We start from the raw sequence: 20,308 nt of genomic DNA, 5'->3' as shown, positions 1-20,308 counted from the left end.
AGTACAGAGATCTAGGGCTAAATCCATATTTTCTTTGCTACCCATGCCATTCCAGTTTGAGCCCAGCCATATGCAAATCAGTCTTCACCCTGCACCCATTGACCAGCAGGAACTGCCAGGCCAGGTTCTCCCTGAACTGGAAAAAAAGCATCCTAGGACCAGTTTCAGGATTTCACCCCTCAAAGGCAAGGATAGCTTGATTGCAGTGGCATGGAGAGCACGGGACCCAAGTCTGGGCATACCCTTCCCAATCAGGGTGACAAATACAAAAAGAACAATTGATGGACAGAATGCAGAACAATGTCATACATTCACCCCAGTACAGAGAACTGGGCCTAAATCCATCAGGCTTACTGTGTCACTGGATTCAAGCTAGCCAGGCTGATGAGGGATGATGCCCCGAAACCGTTCCCAGGATGCTTGTTTCCAGTCAAGGGAGGACCTGACTTGGCAGTTCGGGCTGGACTGTTCCCGTGAGGCACAGGGTCAAGACTGATTTGCACGTAGCTGGGTTCAACCTGGGGTGGCATGGTGAGCAAAAGAACAGTGGATTTAAACAAGATCTCTTGACTGAGGTGGATGTTTGATTTGCTCTGCATTCTGTCCATCATTTGTGTGTCTTTTACCAAGATGATTAGGGCTATAGCAGATAGAGGGTGCAATGCAGCCCTTATCCTGCTTGACTTGACTGCAGCCTTTGACACGCTTCACCATGACCTTCTGATTGACCGGGTATAGATCGTGTGGCTCTGTCTTTCTTTAGATCTTTTTTGACAGATCGAATGCAAACGGTGATCCTGGAGGAATTTTCATCCCAACCCTTCTTGTTAACTTGTGGTGTTCCCCATGGTTAATCATTAAGTCCAACCATCTTTAACATCTTTGTCTCCCCTTTGACAGCTCTTGTACAATCTTTCAGGTTGTCACTAGTATCATATGCTAATGACACTTTGATCGTGGTTTGACTTTCCAATAAATGCCTAGACCTGAATGAAACCTTCCTTAACTTTATGTGGATGTACAACAACTGTCTTAAGTTGAACTCCTCAAAAGGTCGGAAATATCTCTTTATGTAACTTATCTCGTGGCCAGATGAACTGGGTCTGCTTCCAGTACCAGTAAAAAAATCTGGCAATTCCAATTGATGACAGACTCGCTTACAAGGATCAAGTATATAATGTGATTTCCACCTCTTTTTATTTGTTCCATGGTATCTGAAAGATAGCAGTTTCTTCCTCCTAATTTTCTGAAAACTGTTGGTCTGGCCCTTGTAGAGTCCAGAATGGACTATTGTAATGGCCTATATCAAAATTTCCAAATGTTGTCCAGAACAAACTTCAGATTCTTTAAAATTCAGCAGTTAGGATGTTAATGAAAATTCCGAGACTCCTGTCTGCCGAGAGAGTATTTGTGTGTCCAGTTTTGTCAGTAAAGCACAGGGCAGAAGAGGAAGCCACTGTTACAGTGGCCATCAATGACAAGATGTATACATTCCTCATAGATACAGGAGCAACAAAATCCTGCATTAGAGAAGGAGGCCTTTGGATCTCCAACAGATCAATGGACACAGGGATTCTCTTCGGAAGGCATAAGGGCTCCTTTTACCAAACCATCGGAGATGGAAGTAAGAGGTAGACACATGAATGGATGCCTACTGCTCTCTCCAGCTGCCCCAGCTAATTTGTTAAGAAGAGATTTGATGGCCAAATTTGAATGTGACCATTCATTTTTAATCTGATTATACAATTATTTGTTCCACCTTCCAGAATTGCACCATCAGGATTCAAGCAAGCCGGGCCGAAGACGGCTGAAAGGCCAGAAACCGGTCCCCGGTAGCTTGTTTCCTCTCCAGTGAAAGAATTGGCTTGGTAGTTTGGTTTGCCCTGTTCCCATGATACACTGGGCCAGGGACAGACTAATTTGCATATAGCCAGGTTCTGAGCTGGGATGGTGCAGTGAGCTAAAAAAACAGTGTTGGATTAAGCCCTGATCTCTTGACTGGGTGAGAGTATTCTGCTTAATTCAGAAACTCTGTCCATCACCACCCCCTGTTGTTTAATTACCTTCCAGAATCATGGCATTGACTGTAGTTTCCTCCACCAAAGACCAGATTAGGGCACGACCTGCTAATTAGGTGGCGTTTGCTACAGCGATATATAGCATTATAGCAGAGTATTTAGCATCACAGATCAAACAAGACTGGTTTGTTCCCAATTAGCACAACAAAATTACCATGTATCTGCATGAATATCTTTTGCCAACAGTTTCCCCTTAATCACACGTTTGAAGTGATAACGTCTACCATTCCGCGATCACAAGGTCCCTTTAAAACCCTTCATCTAGACTTTGTGGATATGATAGATCGAAACTAACTTCTGTTTCCTTATGTTCCAGGGGAAATAGCGCTATTAACATGGGCCAGAATATTGGTTGTAGGACCATTGTTTTCCACGCTGACATGCAGGGGAGCACCTCAAGCCTCATGGATTTTTACTGGCAGTACAGAGAACTTCTGTATGCCCAGTTACCAATGACCTTGCTACACCATAACCTAAGGAAAAGAGCTGCAGTGTATTATGGCACAACATCTTGGAATGACGTTCCCCAGGAATGTCACCTGTTTAACAATGCTCAATTGCTTTTTGGGACCCTCCAGCCATTCGTTCAAGCTAAAGCAGCAGCTTGCTGGCTCCCAATCACAAAGTGGGAGCTCCTCAAGTTCATCAACACTACCAACAATGGCTTCAATGCCATAAAGGAAGAACTACGTGCTATAAGAATGATGGTACTGTAGCACCGCTATGTTTTTGATTTCATGATGGCCATGCAAGGTGGGGACTGCTTTTTGCACATTTATTCCAGCAAACAATGCAGACAGTGGAACTTTGTCAGAGGCAATACAGACACTGCATAACCTACAAAAGAAAATGATAGCTGAAGGAGACGCCCAATATAGTTGGTTCAGTTTTATGGCGGGGTTATGTGGTTACATGTCTTCAAGTGGTTTTCCATCTTAAATCTGTAACTTGCAAGTCAACCATTATTTACTGTCTGTAATAAACCTTTGTAATATCAAGTACAAAAAGGCCTGCCTGTGAGCAGGAAATTGGGAAAGCCTGAGTAGGACTGAGGTGCAGTCTGTGTTGTATACTAAAGGTCTTTCTCCTTGTCGCGACAGTTAGTAAATACTGTTTGTGCATTACCAAGAGCAGTCCGTGTGGTTATTCCATTTTGGGGGATTCAAAGTCACCCCGCAACATTCTCATTAAGACTATTTACTTTTTTGGTCTGGAGGACATTCTGTCATAAAAGAATTATGAACATTATTTTGACAAAAGGTAGGCTCTAGATCACATGCTTGCAGCCTTTGACTTTCATGTTTTTTTCATATTTTAACATTGCTTGGATGGGCTGTTCATCAAGTCAATTTTAAGGATAGTTAGATCAAGTATTCCTTTTGTTACTTTGAAGTGAGACACGAGACCCAGTATTTGATCAGTTACTTTGTTGACATGTCAACACTCTTAATTGTTAATTGGTGATTTATGACTTTTTTTTAAGAAGCGCCTGCTTTAATCTGTCATAAACACACATTGCTTTTTTTCTAGTTGCTTGTCAACTTTCGTTTGTTTTGCTTCGCTGTCACGACAACACGCTGTTGGAAATGTCTTTTTTTATTTTTCTTCACAAAGAAGTGTGCCCTCGCAGGCTTTCTTAAAGGCTCAATGAAAATAATTCCCCTTAATTAAAATTATTCACTATGCAATATTTTGCTGTGCATGACACTTAAGTGGCTGTGAGTGACCACAGAGGAGAAAGTGCCCATTTCCCTTACCACACTTCTAGGATGGGCACAGGAGGTATGCAGAGGGAAGAAAGGTTCTTCTATGGTGGATTTTGGTAGGGAGGAGCACTGAAGAATAGTTCACCACCACAACTGAGCCATCTGCCCCTAAACCTTCAGCAACTCTTTCCTATTTATAAACTTCTAAAGCATATCTTGTCAAATTATGAACCGCTGTTTTGTACAGCCCCAAGAGGAGTGTTTTTTTGAGCGCTACAATAGTGTAGTAAAATGACCCTTTATGTGTGGTCTTCCCAATTTAAAAAAAATAAGTTTTATAGATTTTATTGCTGTTTTTTTGGACTATGCTGTCCATGGCCCAGTGCATGTGGTCTGACCCCAAAACATGTCAAAATCGGTGTATACCTAATTGGCATATTTAACTTGCCTGTAAATCACTAGTATATGGTAGAAAGTGTATGCAAATCCAGGGTCTGAGTGTTAAATATCACTAGTGGCTACAGGACACATTAAGTCACCACTAGAGTGACAGTGCAAAACATGACTGCAAGCCGATTACTGCAGCCTGTCAGTGCAGTTTTAAATCTGCAAATTCGACCTGTCAAAATAACCTATTTTGATTGACCTAAACCCTCCTTTTGAATATGAATAAGTCACCCTTACGTTCGACCAATAGGCCAGGGTGCAGGTCATATGAATGTTTAACATAAAACATTCTTACAGAGACAAGGACCCAACAGAGTAACAGGTTTAGTTGTTAGTTGTATAATAATTGAATTGATTGGTTAAAACTAACCTGATTTGGTTAAAACTAATAAGAGAGCAGGATATCCTTCTGTTCCAAGAAACTTGGGCTTCTCAAGACTTAGTTATTGATGGGTTTGAATGTCTCAATATTCTAGCAACATCCCCTAAGCATGGTCGACCATTTGGGGGACTTTCGATCTGGATTAATATCACTGCTGGTGGCAGCACTAAAACTATGTACGAATAATAACAATTTTCAGGCCATATTGTTTTATAGGGGAGTTTCATTTTTCCTAATTAATTTTTTATAATAATGACTTCCATTCTATACCAAATGGGAATTTTATAAATCTATTTAATTTTATCGCATCTATTCAAAAATCCAAAGACTGTTTTGAGTCAACCGGAATCTGCTTAGGCGGCGATTTCAACGCCAAATTACCCCAACTGTGGCCAAGCAAACAAGCACATAGTAGCAGACAAAAATGTCACAGGGGCAATGAATTAGTGGATCATTTGATTAATCATCATTTAACTAATGTCATGGAGATTGCTGCTATAACAAAAGAGAAGGCTTCCCCGGAGCCGAAATTTAGAAGAAGGGGATGTCTATCCACAATTGATTGTTTTTATTCTCCTGTTTTCGAGGTCAGCCTGTTGAAAGCAGAAACTATGGCCACAACCTTTGGGGATTATAATCCAATCCAAATAGTACTAAGACTGTCCCCTGTCCCAACACCTACTATAGAATGTGGTGCCAGGAATCTATCAATGTCTACAGACAATCTAAGATTGGTATGGCGAAGCGTTAATAATACTGAGTTATTTAGCACAATGGTCAGGGAAAACCTGAGCCTTATTTATCTCTGTTTGGAGGCTCAGGACCCACACCCCGAGGTAATTATTGCCCTTACCAAACTTTGTGGAGCCATTAAATCCCTACTATCCAAACCCATCACCACAGCGCAACATCAACATAAATGGTTACTCATGAGTGCTCAGTAGCCAACTGGCAGTTATGAAAGGTCATGTCACACATCCCAAGGAGTAACTCATTGGTCAAGCTATCAAGGCAGATGTATAAGTTGGCTATCGCCAACAAGAAGGAAGAACTATTAAGTGAGCAATGGGACGCACTTGTTAATGCTGCTAGTTTACAAAATGGGAATATATTCTGGACTACTGTTAGAGACCTAAGAACAATGGGGCAGCCGTTAACCCCCATAAGCTGCAACATAACAAGTGCAACCTGAGAAAGTTATTTTTCCACAATTTACTTAGCGCCTGCATTAGAACTCGACCCCTTTAAGCACAGGGCTCCATCTGGGGCCCCAATATTGATAACAGAGGTTGAGGAGGCTATACGCCAGATCGTGGGCAATAAAACCCCTGGCCCTGATAGGTTACCCACTGATCTCATCAAATATAAAATTGATTTTTGGGCCCCATTGTTGCTAAATGTTTTTTAATAACATAACCAATGCTCCCCTGCCAAAGACATGGACCACTAGCATCATTGTTCCTACTTTTAAAAAGGGTGATTGCTCGCAACCAAGTTGTTATAGGCTGATCTCCTTAAAAGGCAACACTGTTAAAATTTTATGCAGAGTCTTATATAATAACATTTTAACTTGGGCTGAGGATAATCACATTTTAGAACCATGGCAATTGTGTTTTAGGAGCAAAGTTGGCACAAATGAGCAGTGTTTATACCTTAACTTGATAATTTGAACGTACACTATAGCACAGCATTCGCCACTTTATTTAGCTCTTCTGAACCTGACCTCCGCCTTCGACTTTGTTAATAGGTCCAGTTTATGGTCTATTCTCCTAGCTTATGGCTTTGACGAGGCCCTTGTCCACTTTCTGGCCTACCTACATACTGACCTGAAAGCCCGTGTCAGGATTGGTGGTGGGGTGAAGTGTCCAATGATATCAATGTTGGTAGAGAAGTTAGGCAAGGGGTGCGTCCTAGCCCCGTCCCTTTATTATCTATATTAACAATCTGCACAAATCACTGATCACACTCACTGATGACGTGCCTAGAGTCAAAGGTAAACCCCTTCTGGTGCTTTTATATGCAGATGATGCAGTTTTAATTGGACGCACACCCAATGCACTTCGCACTTTAGTGTGGGGATTTACGGATTTCATGACTGGTTTAGACTTATGCACAACTTTGAGGAAATCATTTATAATGTCCTGTGGGCCAAGGAAATATCCCCTAAGTTCTATCTCTGTGGGAGACCAAAAACTAACTTGCACTGCCACTTTTCTTTACTTGGGGATGGTCTTTGCTGGCGAACGGCACCTTGTCTGAACATATGGTTTTCTGCAAGCACACTTTCTCAAAGGCCACTAACTTCACCCTTAGTCTCCCCCGCCCAAAAAGATCAGGTGCAATTCCAGCGATCTTAAAGACACAGTGCATACCAATAGCAACCTATGGCGCAGAGGTTTGGGGCATTGCTAAAAGCTCTAGTGTCCAATTAGAGGAAAACTGATTTTGCAGAAAGCTTTTGGGTGCACCAATCCCTACTCCTCAGTACATATGCCATAGTGAACTAAAACTAAGCTATATCGAAGATTCTATAAGGGCACATCCTGCATTGTTTTGGCTAGCTATAATGAAAAACCCTGCAGCATCTCTCACTAGGGAGATAATAGATGACTGTACTAGTCTTGAGAAAGGGATGGACATCCTATGGCTTGCTGGGGTTAACAAGAGCTTGAAAAATGTTAATTTTTGAAGGACTGTTTTTAAACCCAAACACAGCTGAGACTGTAGATAAAAAATGCCTTAGGTCTGCACTGTATGAGCTTTATAGCGCGGTAAGATCAGAGAGGGAATCAAAGAAACAAACCGTTGCTAAATGTATACCCATTGAGCGAACCAAATACTGCTTGCCCAGCTACATTGCATTACAGATGTCGCATTGGGAGAGAGGACTTCTTTTTAGTTTAAGAGCTGGGACTAAAATATTTGCTCTGTTTTCCCCTTGGGTATAATGCAAACCTTGATTCCATGTCATGGCCATGCGATGGACAAAGCGGACAAACACTTTACACTTTTTATTCTTTTGTAAATTTTATACAAAATATGCACAATGGCTGCTAATTCAGTTTTTTTTATAAACTGTTACCTATCCAATTAACGGATGCCCTCAGCTGTATACTCAAACTGGAAAATGATTAATTGATTCTGCGTGTTGGCACTTTCTTGTGAATAGCCATAGCGGCCCGTAAATCAATGAGTGACCCGTGAAGCACACTTGCACTTTGTTTTTAATACTATGTATTTTTAATCCTGTCACTGTAATTGTTTACTATGTTGCCCATTTGTGTACTGTTCACTGTACTATGAATTTTAATCATGCTATTTAACTGCTCTATTGATTGATTTTAATCCTGTACATTCTCTACTTTTATGGATACCGTGTTATTGCAATAAAGTGTTTTAGATTGGATTGGATAATAATTAAATTAAGTACTGTTATCTCTGCCTAGAAACCAGCTAAAAAGGCAACTCTTGGACTCTTTAAAATAATGTGGTATAAGCCCAATTCCTTGGTAGTCAGGCTTGTATAAATATTTGAAATAGTCACATTTTGCTTGCTTAAAGCCTCTAGAAACCCATTTGTATGAGGTTCCAGCTGTCATCCTGGAGCTGAAAAGCTCCTTGATGAGGTGTGAACTTAATCCCATTGCTAAGTCAAAGGTCTTGGACGGGAGGAGGTGTTCTGTTCCTCTGACATGGTGACCATCTGGGTAGTGCCCAGGACAATTAACTCAGAGGCCTACACTGTCAACTGTCATTGTCAGATGTTACTAATACCTTGGCCTGTCCCTCTAGCCATCCAGGCACTAATTCCAAAAAGAGAGAGCCTGCCCCCAAAAACGGTTTTGATTAACACAGAGGAGGGTGGCGAGAGGGCACAGGAGCTATGCAGAGGGGAACATTTTTGTCATGTTAGATTTGGATAGAGAGGAGGGACTGTGGGATTGTGTGCAGTAGAGCACACAGAAACCGCTGCAAATCTGGGTAGGGTTACCCCAGTGAACCTTTTCTCTTTTACTTAGGGAGGGGCCAGGAGCCTCCTCCCCCTGGCTGGGGCATAAATGTGGAAAACTCTTTGAAACTCTGTTGGACCTGTGGAAAACAGCAAAAGGACTGCACCTGCCGTTGAGACCTATGTGGAGAACCCAAAGGGCTGGAACTACTCCCATGTGTACCTAGTATCAAGAAGTGGTTTCCAAGTTAGTTGGCTGGCCTCGTTTCTTTTAATCTACAGGGACACAAAATCTGCAAGAATCCTACCTTCTTTTAAGAGACCAGCTTACCAGTTTCCACTGGACCACCTTGGATCATGCCAGAGAGTTTTGTGTGTTGAGTCCTGACTCCCAAGCAGTTTTCCATTGGTCCTGGAACCCTTGGCTAATGTTCGTGTTCTCCTCTTGCCTAACCCTAAATACTTGCTGGTTAGAAACATTTTGCAATTTGTTTGCCTAGAGAACTGTCACGGGTCTAGGGCCAACCTGCTATCTGAACCACTGAGGGTGCATCACCTGTGGGCCTGACTTTACTGTAACTTCTATTCCTTTCTCTTAGCACTGGAATCCATTGACGCCCTCTTGAATTCCTGTCCATAGTTTTATTGACACTGCCGTCGTGGATTATGCAATGAAACCAGAGACCTCTGGGGAGCAAAAACTTGAACTTCTGCCACTGGAACTTTTCATGTCTAAATCAACAGTTGCGAGAGGCTCCATCTAGACTAACAAATCTGTCGACGCTGAGCCCTCTTCTCTCAGTCCATTTTCTGCTTCCACGTTGGGAGGTAACTTTAACACCTCAAACTTGGTCCTTGTATCTGACCAGCGCTCAATTGCAGTTGGCCTTAAACCATATCCTTATTCTGGTTCAGCTCAACCAAATGACCATAGTTGGTGTTTTTTAGCGCTATTTTTATTTTAGAAAATGAAAAATCATATCCCTGGTACCTTTTATTGGATGCTTGTTGCTTTGGTGTAATTCCTATCATTAAATAATCCTCTATATAAATCGGGGCTGGATTTGTATTGTGTTGTGTTTTAAACTTTGTATCTGTTTTAGTGCTGCCTAAAACTTAACAAATGTTCTTAAGATAAGTCTGCCTGTTTTATTCCACAGCTACCAGGGGTTAAGCTCAGGCTCAAATTACTGAAATCTTTGTTGGACCTAAGAAGAATAGTGACATTATTATTCGTAGCGAACTGCTATCCACCCCCAACTAACAATCCGCTTTTTCACCAGTAGTTAACGCCATTAGAAGTTGATAGGTAGGCAATGCATATTCCTCTCTCAATATAAGCTTCCTCCTATCTGCTATCCATCTCACCTTTTGTCTTTCTCATTGAATTAGCTCTGTTGAAGACCCTTTTGACAATTTCCAGAGATCAGGAGTACTAAACATTTTTTCTAAACCACACAGCCATATTCATCTAATGTTGCAATTGCTCTAGGTAATGACACTTGCGAACCACAAAATGTGCTACCTACAATTCCATTGCTATAGATCTACTAACTAATGTATTTATAAAGTATTCATGCTACACCATGAACATATTAGCTTATATCATACCACCCATTGGACACCTAGCTGTCCATCACGCTCAGCTTAATTAATGCTTTTTTCCTGCTTCCACAATTGGCTGGATTCCTGTCTTCAGAAGTATAGAAATACTACCCTTCACCTGATTATCCAGTGGTATGATTATTGAAAACCACATTTGATATTCTTCCCTTATCATACCACAAATCCCTCTGTTGCTCACTTGCTTGTACTTTTAGGTCAAATGATGTGTACTGTGATCAAATACCACTAAGCCCACTTTCTTGGCCAACCAGTAGCGATTTCAGCACAGACCATTGGTTATCTGATCAGTCTGTGACACTTAATTTATGCCACACAGCACTTTCACCACCCGTTGTCCCATTAATTCAAAGCACTTTTCACAGGTGTGAGGGCCTTGTGGCACTATCACCTCAGGTATTGTGACCTACTCACCTGATTGGTCCAAAGCACCATGATTTGCTTTGAGGCGAATTGGCCCCACCACAGCATTGACTGTCCGACGGTGGGAGCTCAGATCTCTCTTGTGTCGAGGCAAGCACCCTTGAGTGCAGCGTGAGTTAGTATCATTTCTGTCACACACCACCACTTTGCACTGCAGGTAGATAGATGGCTGCTGTTTCAGGAACTTGAAGGCACTGAACTGGAATCTTCCATATCTTTCATGGAGCGGGTAAATATGACAGGTTTCATCCTTCTCACATCTGCAAGACAATGAGATTAAAGCTGGATGTTGGACTCTGCAGCTGCACAAGTTGTTTCTGCCATTGTAGAGTCAGAATACCACAATCTAAATACACCCTATTGTAGTTTTGTGAGCATGACCATTATCTATACATTTGAATTATCAACATTCTTGTCCTGGGAAGAACATCAGACATTTCTAGAGTGACCATTTCACACCATGATAGTAGGGGCATTTGAATGATGAATTATGAGATCTGTTAGACTCAATAACCTCCGCATACTTTGAAGGGAGTATTACACAAGTTGTGTCACCAGTGTGCCACAGTTGCATATTCACTTTGTAGAGACGTCACTGAGAGGACGAGATTTTGCTAGTGACATGTCTGGCTCAAAGTAAAGACCCTTGGAGTTTGGCGGGTGGTAGTCGGTCAGTCAGGGTGGTGGAGGACATTGTTTGCTGCCCTAATGGACCACAACTCGCCAGATTTAGAGAACAGCTGGCCCGGTGGTGTTCTCTGTACCTTCAGAGGAACCATAGTCATGGTTCTTCCTCTGAAGCTACAAAACATTTGGTGGACCACTGCCATTGGTTTTGACATCTGTTCAGCAGAGTTTTTATTTTTCAAAAACAAACTCCCAAAGTTGTAGTTTTTTTTTTATTCCCTGGGTGTTGAGGGTTATTATTTTCTTTTCCAGTCCATGATGACTGCCAGGTTTTCCCTGGCAGTGACTGACTAAAAAGAAAGCCACCAAACCATTGGGCGGTCTGATTGCTTTACTCTTATGACCCCTACTTCATCTGGCAGTTGGAGTATGTTTTCTCACAGGAAAGCCAGCAAAGGCATCACCGTTGGAACACTAACAATCTGCCCACATCAGAATTGAGAGTGTGGACTGTTGTTTTAGCAGACAAGGTACTTCATCACAGTTGTGATAGACTACTCTGCCAGCAAAACTCTAAAACAGGCCCCAAGTCCCTCACTTGAAAGCCAGAAGTACACTATGACAGCCTTTTTGGCTTACCAAACCTATTGGTTGAAAATTGACAGATAATGTTGAAATTAAAATGTTTACTAGTAAGCATCCTATTTCTCACTGAAAATGAGATAATACAATGCAGCTTAAGTGTTTAAAACAATTATTAAAAATACAGGTAAACAACAATGAACATTTATAGTTTTGTGGTAGTTTGAATATCTTGGAGCCTTTTTTGCTTAATATACACAATTATGTATTTAATTATGTGGGCCTTATGTGTTTAAATTATCCCTGACTTAGTTTTTATACATGAATTAAATATTCTGGTTGCTTAAAGGGCAAAGTTTGCTCATTTGAAGGAATGTCTTTATTTTCATGTTTAAAGCCAAACGCAGAATCCCTGTTTTTAAATTAGAAAAAAATGACCAGTGATCAGCAGTAAATTTCTTATAGTACTGAATTTTCGCCTTTCCTCCTAACTTCACTGCCAGCTAGCTTAAAGAGTGGTTTTGTAAACCGTGATCATTATTTCTCAAATAGTCGTGGTGTTAATTATGTACTTTATGTTGGAAGGTGGATTATTAATAGGGGTAAGTATGTACCTACAACTAGCATAAAGGCCACCTTCGCAATATAAAGTCCGGAAAAGGTCTCAATAAATTATTCCCTTGCTTAATACTTAGTGGCTGGCAACGAGCAGTCAGGCTTAGCTTGGGAGACAGGTCTGAGAAGCTTTTAAAACACCAATACATTAAATAGGTGAGACACAACACAATAAAAATCAACAACCAATTAAAAAAAAATAGAAAATATTTTTAAGATTAAAATGACACCAAAAAAACAAAAATCCAATATAGGGACTGGAGATATAAATATTTAAAGATGAAACATTTTCTAGTGCTTGAAAATATATACGTGCAACTTGGGACATCTAGTCGCGCTTCACCGGGATAAATTAAAAGTTTGAGGGAGATCGCAATGGAGCCTAGATCGGATTCACTAAGTGTGAGACCTTGGTCAAAATTTTACCTTCACACTTTGAAATTTTTCTGGGTGATTTTCACTCTGTCGCGCGGCCCTCTCCAGCAGGCCGGATTTGCAGTGCTTCATCGGCTTGGGTCAGCGGGAGCCTCTGGTCAACTCTTGGAATAATTGAGCTCCGGAGCTTTCAGTTAGATGAACCTGAAATCCAGGTCTGGCTGGGGTGCGAGGTAGCCTACTTGACTCTCGACATCGGGTCGGTCACCTCATGGAGCTTTTTCCTAAAGTTGCTCCAAACTTCTTCAAACTTCTGGAACTTCTTCCTGAAGTTCCTCTATATGATTCAAAGTGTCCACAACGTAAATCCAAGGTTCCAGAGTCGGAGTTGCTCCTTGGAAGTTGGGACTACAGTTCCCATAATGCACCTTTGTGGCTAAGCCTGTTAAGGCTGGCCAATCTGGAGAGGCTGCTAGAAGGCTGGATTTTGGCTCACAGAAAAGAAAGTTATATAACTTTGTCTCTGTATTAGTTAAGATAAATTCAACAGTGGCAAGTTTTTGGATCTATCATTAGCAATCTTTTAAATCCTTGAAATATTATTTGAACTCGCTTGTATCAATAGATAGACTGTATTGCAGTATCCTCATGTTAACCTATAGAGCTACAACACTACAATGGAGGAAATCAAATTGGTAGCGTTTCCCTCACCAGGGCATATAAAACATCTTTTAAAATGCCCCTGCTTATTTTTACATGGCACCCTACCCTTGGGGCACCGGGATAAACCTTATGGGTGACTTTTATGTAAAAAGAATGTAGTTTCATTCTTTGAAAGTACCTTTAAATCTAAAGTCGAAATTGCATGTACTTTCTTTTTAAAAGCAGCTTACAAAGCAAGGCTAATCTTTAAACTGACTGCCGGCAATACAGCAGTGCACACGAAAGTGCCTCAAAGCTGCTGAGCCTCTAAACCTACATGCCCTACCATATGCTGAGGACTTAAACTTAGGTTGTCAGCACCAATTGTAATTGCAGCTAGTTACCATATATCTTTTTAATCCGAGCATTGGCCCTGGGCCTGGCAAGCGGACCCCAGGGCGCAGACCGAGTCAGTTACCACCAGTATCAGTCAAAAAATGGCAGTGATCAGGGAAAAAGGATTACTTTCTCTCACGTTATCTCCAGTTTCAGCGTTCTGTTGGAGGGAAAATAAACCAAGTGTTCTATTGTTAAATCCAACTGACCTCAAATGTAACCTAGGTTTATATTAAATTGCAGTTTAGGAAGCCTATCACTTTCTAGCTGACTCCAAGTACATTTTAGAAGTAATATGAAAAGTAAACCAATATCGAAGAATATTAGTCTGTGTGTGAACCCATATTTCTTTTGCCAAAACACTCCTTGGCTTATGAAACAGATCCTTGCAGCTTGCTATGTTTTCTTTAAGGACATTCTTCTCTGTGAGATAATCTTTCATCTTTCATTAGCATAATCCTTCATAGAAATCACTGTTTTTCCCTGATCAGTGAGCTGAGTGAATGTCTTTTATTAAGCGTATATTTAATTACCATCCTCAAATGCTTCACTGAAGTACATTTGCACAAGACAGTTGCTGGCTTTTAGAGACACACAACATATATTGTTGTGTGCTTCACTTATACTACCATTTATAAATATGTGCTCATACTGTTCCTTTGGAATAAAATGTTTCCTTTATCTGTTTCCATTGCTTTAGTCTGGAGGTGTGATAATACGAATTCTGGGATGTGCTACTGCAAACATATACTCTGGCTGGCCTGACAAAGAAGGTCACGCTACAAGCCAGGATTTTATTTTCTATTGCGCGGCAACTTTCATGTGCCCTAAATGAGTAGATCTGTGTACATTTCAAACTTCCAGAAGCTATCATTAGTACACCTTCCTCACAGGAACTTTTCGTAATTTCCTGTCACGCACCCTTGAGATGTTCTTGCTTCTCGAATCAGTCATTCAGTTCATGCTATATCATCTTATGTTCTTTTCCATCTTTCATAACCCGTGGTATCAACTGTGTTCTTAACCTTGAGGGAGTTTAATTCCCCAAGGAAATTCCTCAAGCTCTGGTTCTCTAGCACTCTCAACCCCTCACTGACATAATTTTCCTTGGGAGTTCCTCATCCCAGGCTGCTAAGCTGAGGGAATAGTTCCACATGTAAGTACCATGGAGACAACAATCCATGGTACTTAGATGTGAAACTATTCCAATTCCACACTCATTCTCCTTCAACACCTCAAGACAATTCTAGAATGTAATCAATAGGGTTCCCTCATTTTTCACATCCTATCCTGTTCTCTCTATTTCTGCCTTCTCCTCATAGGAGGGGTTATCACTAAACCCCATTGTGAGAAGTTACTCCCTGTAGCTTCTGTGCATCAGTAGCACAACCTATCCAGAGGCAATACTTTGAAGTAGCCCATGCCCATGTCAATACTACTAAAGTAGAGTTCTTGAACATATATATCAGAAATGGAAATAACAAATTGGAAGTGGATCTATACTCTAAGCCCACGTCAAGAAACACCTTACTTCACTTTTCGAGTTATCACCCTAGGAATCAGAAGGATGGTATACCCTTCTCACAGTTTCTTAGGGTGAGACGAAACTGTACAAATATTAAAGACTACGATATCCAGTCCGAAAGGATGAAGAGAAGATTCCTTGACAGAGGATACCCTCACCGGATAGTCCGTGAGGCATATAAGAGGGCCCGATACTACGATCGGGATGCCCTCTTAAGACCAAAAGACGAAGTCCAGGAACCCAAATTAGTGTGTGTCACACGACATTCAACCCTAAATGGAACAATTAGGCAGATAGTGAATGCAAATTGGCACTTACTAAACATAGAATCTTCGAAACCAAAGCTCAAGAAACCGATGTTTGCTCATCGTAGAAATAAAAATTTAAAAGACTTTGTGGTGAGATCAAGATTTACTGGCACCTCTGAAAGGCCCCCATTTGTACAAAAATCTATACAGGGTGTAAACCCTGTGAAAGGTACTTCAAGATGTGGTTCCTGCCACTCCTGTGATGGCATCATACCAGGACAAACATTTCAGCTGAATGGATACAACATTGCAGCGAATGATTTGTGGACATGCAACACCAGCAACGTGATTTATTTGCTCGTATGCCCGTTTGGGATACGTGGGTAAAACCTCGAGAACAATTAAAATTCGGCTGACCAAACATAGGTCAGCAATCAAAACTAAAAAACTGGCAGCACCACTTGTTGCACATTTTTTGGATTTCCAGCATGCTCCATCAGATATACGGTGGCGTATATTGGAAAAGATCCATATACCTAACAACAAAGGAGGAGAGAAAATACGAAAGAAACGTGAAGTTTTTTGGATTTTTTCCCTCAAGACTTTCAGCCATGGTCTTAATAATGAACTGCCCTGGGAGAATGCAATGCTATGAATACTGTGAAAAATTATAGATAATAAGATCCCACCAATAGTAAATATCTTAAAATAACATATAAATTAGATCTGGGTGATTATTTACCCCCAGGAACTAATATTTATGTACTCTATTTAGAATTGGGACACCTTGTCTCGAAATATAAGGGTGGAACACTTGAAATAAATATATTCTTTTCTTGTTCTTGAAATAACATATACAAGAGATCTATGTGATCATTTACCCACCAGAACTACAATATATGTACTTTACTTAAAATCTTGATACCCTCTCCTTTTTTAATATAAGGATGTAACACTCGGGATAAATATACTTTTACACATACCCTAATATCTCTTCGCATTAAGTCTAGCGAAAGTTTTATATAAATATATTTAATAAATAAATCTTCATTCACATCTTGTTGTGTCTTACCAAGAAGTCACGTGGAAGTTCTTCTAACACTGAATTGGACATAAATACGAAAAATAAAACAAAGAATCGTCCAATTACCTCGAAATAAACTAACCATGTGTAAATAAAACGTTCCCCTTTAAATAGCACAGGTGTGATGCAAACCAATAAAAATTGTCCTTATAAAAGAATCACTGAGCTGCCAATCGGGGTTACTCTTTGTGAAACCTGACCCGCCGGCAGAGTATCGTGTAGCAGCTGTTCCCTCGTAGCTATCCCGGTAAGAGAACGCGTATGTCGTTTGAGTCTAACGTAATTGCCGTTTTTAGTCTAAGATAAATCAAATTAATACTATGGAATTAAAAATGCTAATAGTTTGCCCCTTATTTGTTAGGAGTAACGTGCGCGCGGCTTTCAAATAATGAATTTATATCACGACGCCGCCGCCGTATACTTGAAAGCCTGACTACGAGGTGAAAACGGCAAAACCTGTATAAATCGTTCTAGCGGTAAGCGATATATTTTAATAAGGGAAACATCTAAGTGCGAATGTTTGGTTAGTTTTCAGGGACTTCTAATAAGGTTAAAATTCTCTTAACAGGAGCTGCGTGTGACCGGCGGTTAAGTATAACTTAATCACAACGCCAACGCCGTATTTACTTATATATTTTTTAAACGCCAACAAGAGGAAAGATTGGCACCACTAACAAACAACGTTCCCTTATACTTTGGGTAAGCGGTAATGACAAAATAGCTCTTTTTTGCTACAAAACGGGTAGCGTAGTTCGGAACATTTTCTTAGTTTATCTGTATTTTATCTTTGTCAGGACCCTATCCAACACATTAGTGTAACGTTGTGGTGCCACGCAGACAAATAGACCCCAGATGAAAAGCGCATCACAGATCCTTAAGGGTAAGAAAACTAGAAGGATGTTTTTCTTCAAAAAGAAACAGAAATATGGTGGCTAGTAACCAAACTATATGTCTTTGTTTATAGGGATTTGTCATCGCTTTTAACATAAATCAACCCAGTTTATGAATACATCATTGGATACGCAAGGTGAGCAGTTCATGTGTAAACCCCTTTAGTGTAGCCATAAACCTTCCCAAAAATAGTGTATTTAGATCACTTACTAGTATCTGACCTTGCCTCCTTAGAAAATTAGAAAAAATGAATCGAGTTTGAAACTTGACGACACAACCCAAATACAGCTTCAGTACTGTTCCCGGTACAAGAGTACTACTTTGGTAAGAAAATAAGAATTGCGTAAATATGTTCTATGCCAGCAACTAAAATAGGGGTTAACTTAAAACATAACACCCCCCTATAGCTCCATTTTAAAAAGATTTTAAGGCATTCAGTAAGCCTTAATATATTATTAATAGATATACCTATAACCACTGAATGAAGAAATAGGTAAAATATGACTATCTTTCTCTTTCTCTATTTTTCTTCCTTTACCCTTTCTATAACCAAGAGTGAGTAGGCTATATATTTTTTGGTAAATGTCATATGTTACCTGATTGAGAAGATGTATCATGCAAAATGTAAAATAGCTATCAACCACATCAATGAACTTTATTCGTAGAAAAACAGTCTCTATAAATGCTTAAATTTCGAAACACGCCTCTAGCCAAAATGTGTTAATTATGTATCTTGACAAAGATTTGTCCCTGCATTTTCATTTCCCTGTTTGCAGACACAAAACATAATATGGCTTGCTTGTGAAACCAACTAATATGCATAGGTTTCTGATATTTGTCCATAAAAAGCGGTATATCATGTATGCGAAAAGAATGTTATATATTTTTTTACCAATAGAATGTTGTAACAAACATGTAACTAGTTCAGTTGTACTATTGTTTCACGATAGGAGGTTAAAAATAGTAAAACATTGTTATGATCTTTCTTGCAGAAATTTGATGGTAAAAGTCCTGATGAAGGCATAATCTTTATGTCGAAACGCGTCGACCGGATGCCATCTAACCTCTCTTTTTAACTTGTTTGTGGATACATTTGTATTATTATAATCTTATTTTATCAATTTTGATCAATGCACTGATTTTTAATATCTCTCCTTTTAAATCAAATTAAAAAATGTATTTTCTCCAATACTGAACTAGTTTGTTTGTTTAATCTATTGTGTAATTGTTTTAAGTGTATGCCTGGGAGTGTTATTCCACATATAATACTTTGAAGTAGAACACTTAGGGGCTGATTCCGATCTGGGTCTGAAAGCACTCGGACCGAGCCGGATCCAGGGTGTTTTCCGACCAATCCGGACTCCTGCAGTCCAACTGAGCGAGTACGATGCGGCCGTATGTTGTTGAACTCGGTTCGGTCGGACTCCTATAGAAGTCAATGGAAGCCAGTCGTACGACGTGTACATGGGCTCCCATTGACTGAATGGGTTCGTCGCGGACAAGGCGCCCCCTATAGTGGGTACACGTTGGTTACTTCCACACCGTTCATGCCTGTGTTGGGGAGACCCATGGGTCTCCCCCTGTGTCCGAGTCGTAAGGCTGCGGGTGACGGGTGGGGGGGGTTCGACGCGGACCCCTGACGTCCAACTCCGGGAGCTATTGCGAGAAACGTCTCCATTGCGTGCCACGGTTTGCTTGTGACAGTCGTACGGAGCGGTTCGGACCCGGAAACGATTTGGACGGAGAGTTTACGCTTGTTTGCATCGTACTTCGCGGACGCGGTAAAACTCAGTGGGGAGAGATGCTGCCAGTTGTTGTGTGAATTAGCGTGAATTGCGACCTATGCTGAACTTTTTTAAATCGCCGTATTTTATCAATTTATTGCACTGTGAGCACTTCTGACCTGCTTTACTTCTACCCGGCCCCAGTCCGTCGCGGCTGTTGCCGTTTATGCAGAGAGCCTTCCGGGAACAGATACTTACTTCCGGTGGGGTAGCGCTCTAGTCCTTGAGCACCCTACACTATATAGATGACGCGTCATGGGCACGCGCAGGGGACGCAGTAATACTCTGTGGCCAGAGAAGCTGCCAGTTGTTGTGTGAATTAGCGTGAATTGCGACCTGTGCTAAACTTTTTTAAATCGCCGTTTTTTATACATTTATTGCAATGTGAGCACTTCTGACCTGCTTTATTTCTCCCGGCCCCGATCCGTCGCGGCGATTGCCGTTTGTGCAGAGGGCCTTCCGGGAGCAGATACTTACTTCCGGTGGGGTAGCGCTCTAGTCCTTGAGCACCCTACACTATATAGCTGACACGTCATGGGCACTCGCAGCAGACGCGGTAATACTCTGTGGCGAGAGATGCTGCCTGTTTTGTGAATTAGGGTGAATTGCGAGCTCTACTGAACTTTTTAAAATCACCGTATTTTATACATTTATTGCACTGTGAGCACTTCTGACCTGCTTTACTTCTCCCGGCCCCGGTCCGTCGCGGCTATTGACGTTTGTGCGGAGGGCCTTCCGGGAGCAGATACTTACTTCCGGTGGGGTCGCTCTCTAGTCCTTGAGCACCCTACACTATATAGCTGGCACGTCATGGGCACGTGCAGGCGACGCATGCTGAAGACGCGCCAAAGGCAAGCCCGTCTGCGCCCAGCCGGGGCCCAGGGGCCAGTACCCCTGGAAATTTTTATAATTCTAAGAACACTCATTATAG

At 41.1% G+C, this 20,308-nt stretch overlaps 1 protein-coding gene across 1 annotated transcript in view; it reads right to left on the bottom strand.

The window, feature by feature from the left end:
• CUZD1 (CUB and zona pellucida like domains 1) overlaps window positions 1-20,308 on the bottom strand; it is a 233,754-nt gene that overhangs the window by 14,510 nt on the left and 198,936 nt on the right. Inside the window, exon 8 of the mRNA XM_086922981.1 lies at window positions 10,600-10,868. Coding sequence (XP_086779107.1) covers window positions 10,600-10,868 — 269 coding nt within the window. The remainder of the gene's footprint in view (window positions 1-10,599; window positions 10,869-20,308) is intronic.

The sequence above is a fragment of the Lissotriton vulgaris genome, chromosome 5, assembly GCF_964263255.1.
Source record: "Lissotriton vulgaris chromosome 5, aLisVul1.2, whole genome shotgun sequence".
Taxonomy (NCBI): domain Eukaryota; kingdom Metazoa; phylum Chordata; class Amphibia; order Caudata; family Salamandridae; genus Lissotriton; species Lissotriton vulgaris.
This window is presented reverse-complemented; position numbering and strand designations above follow the sequence as displayed.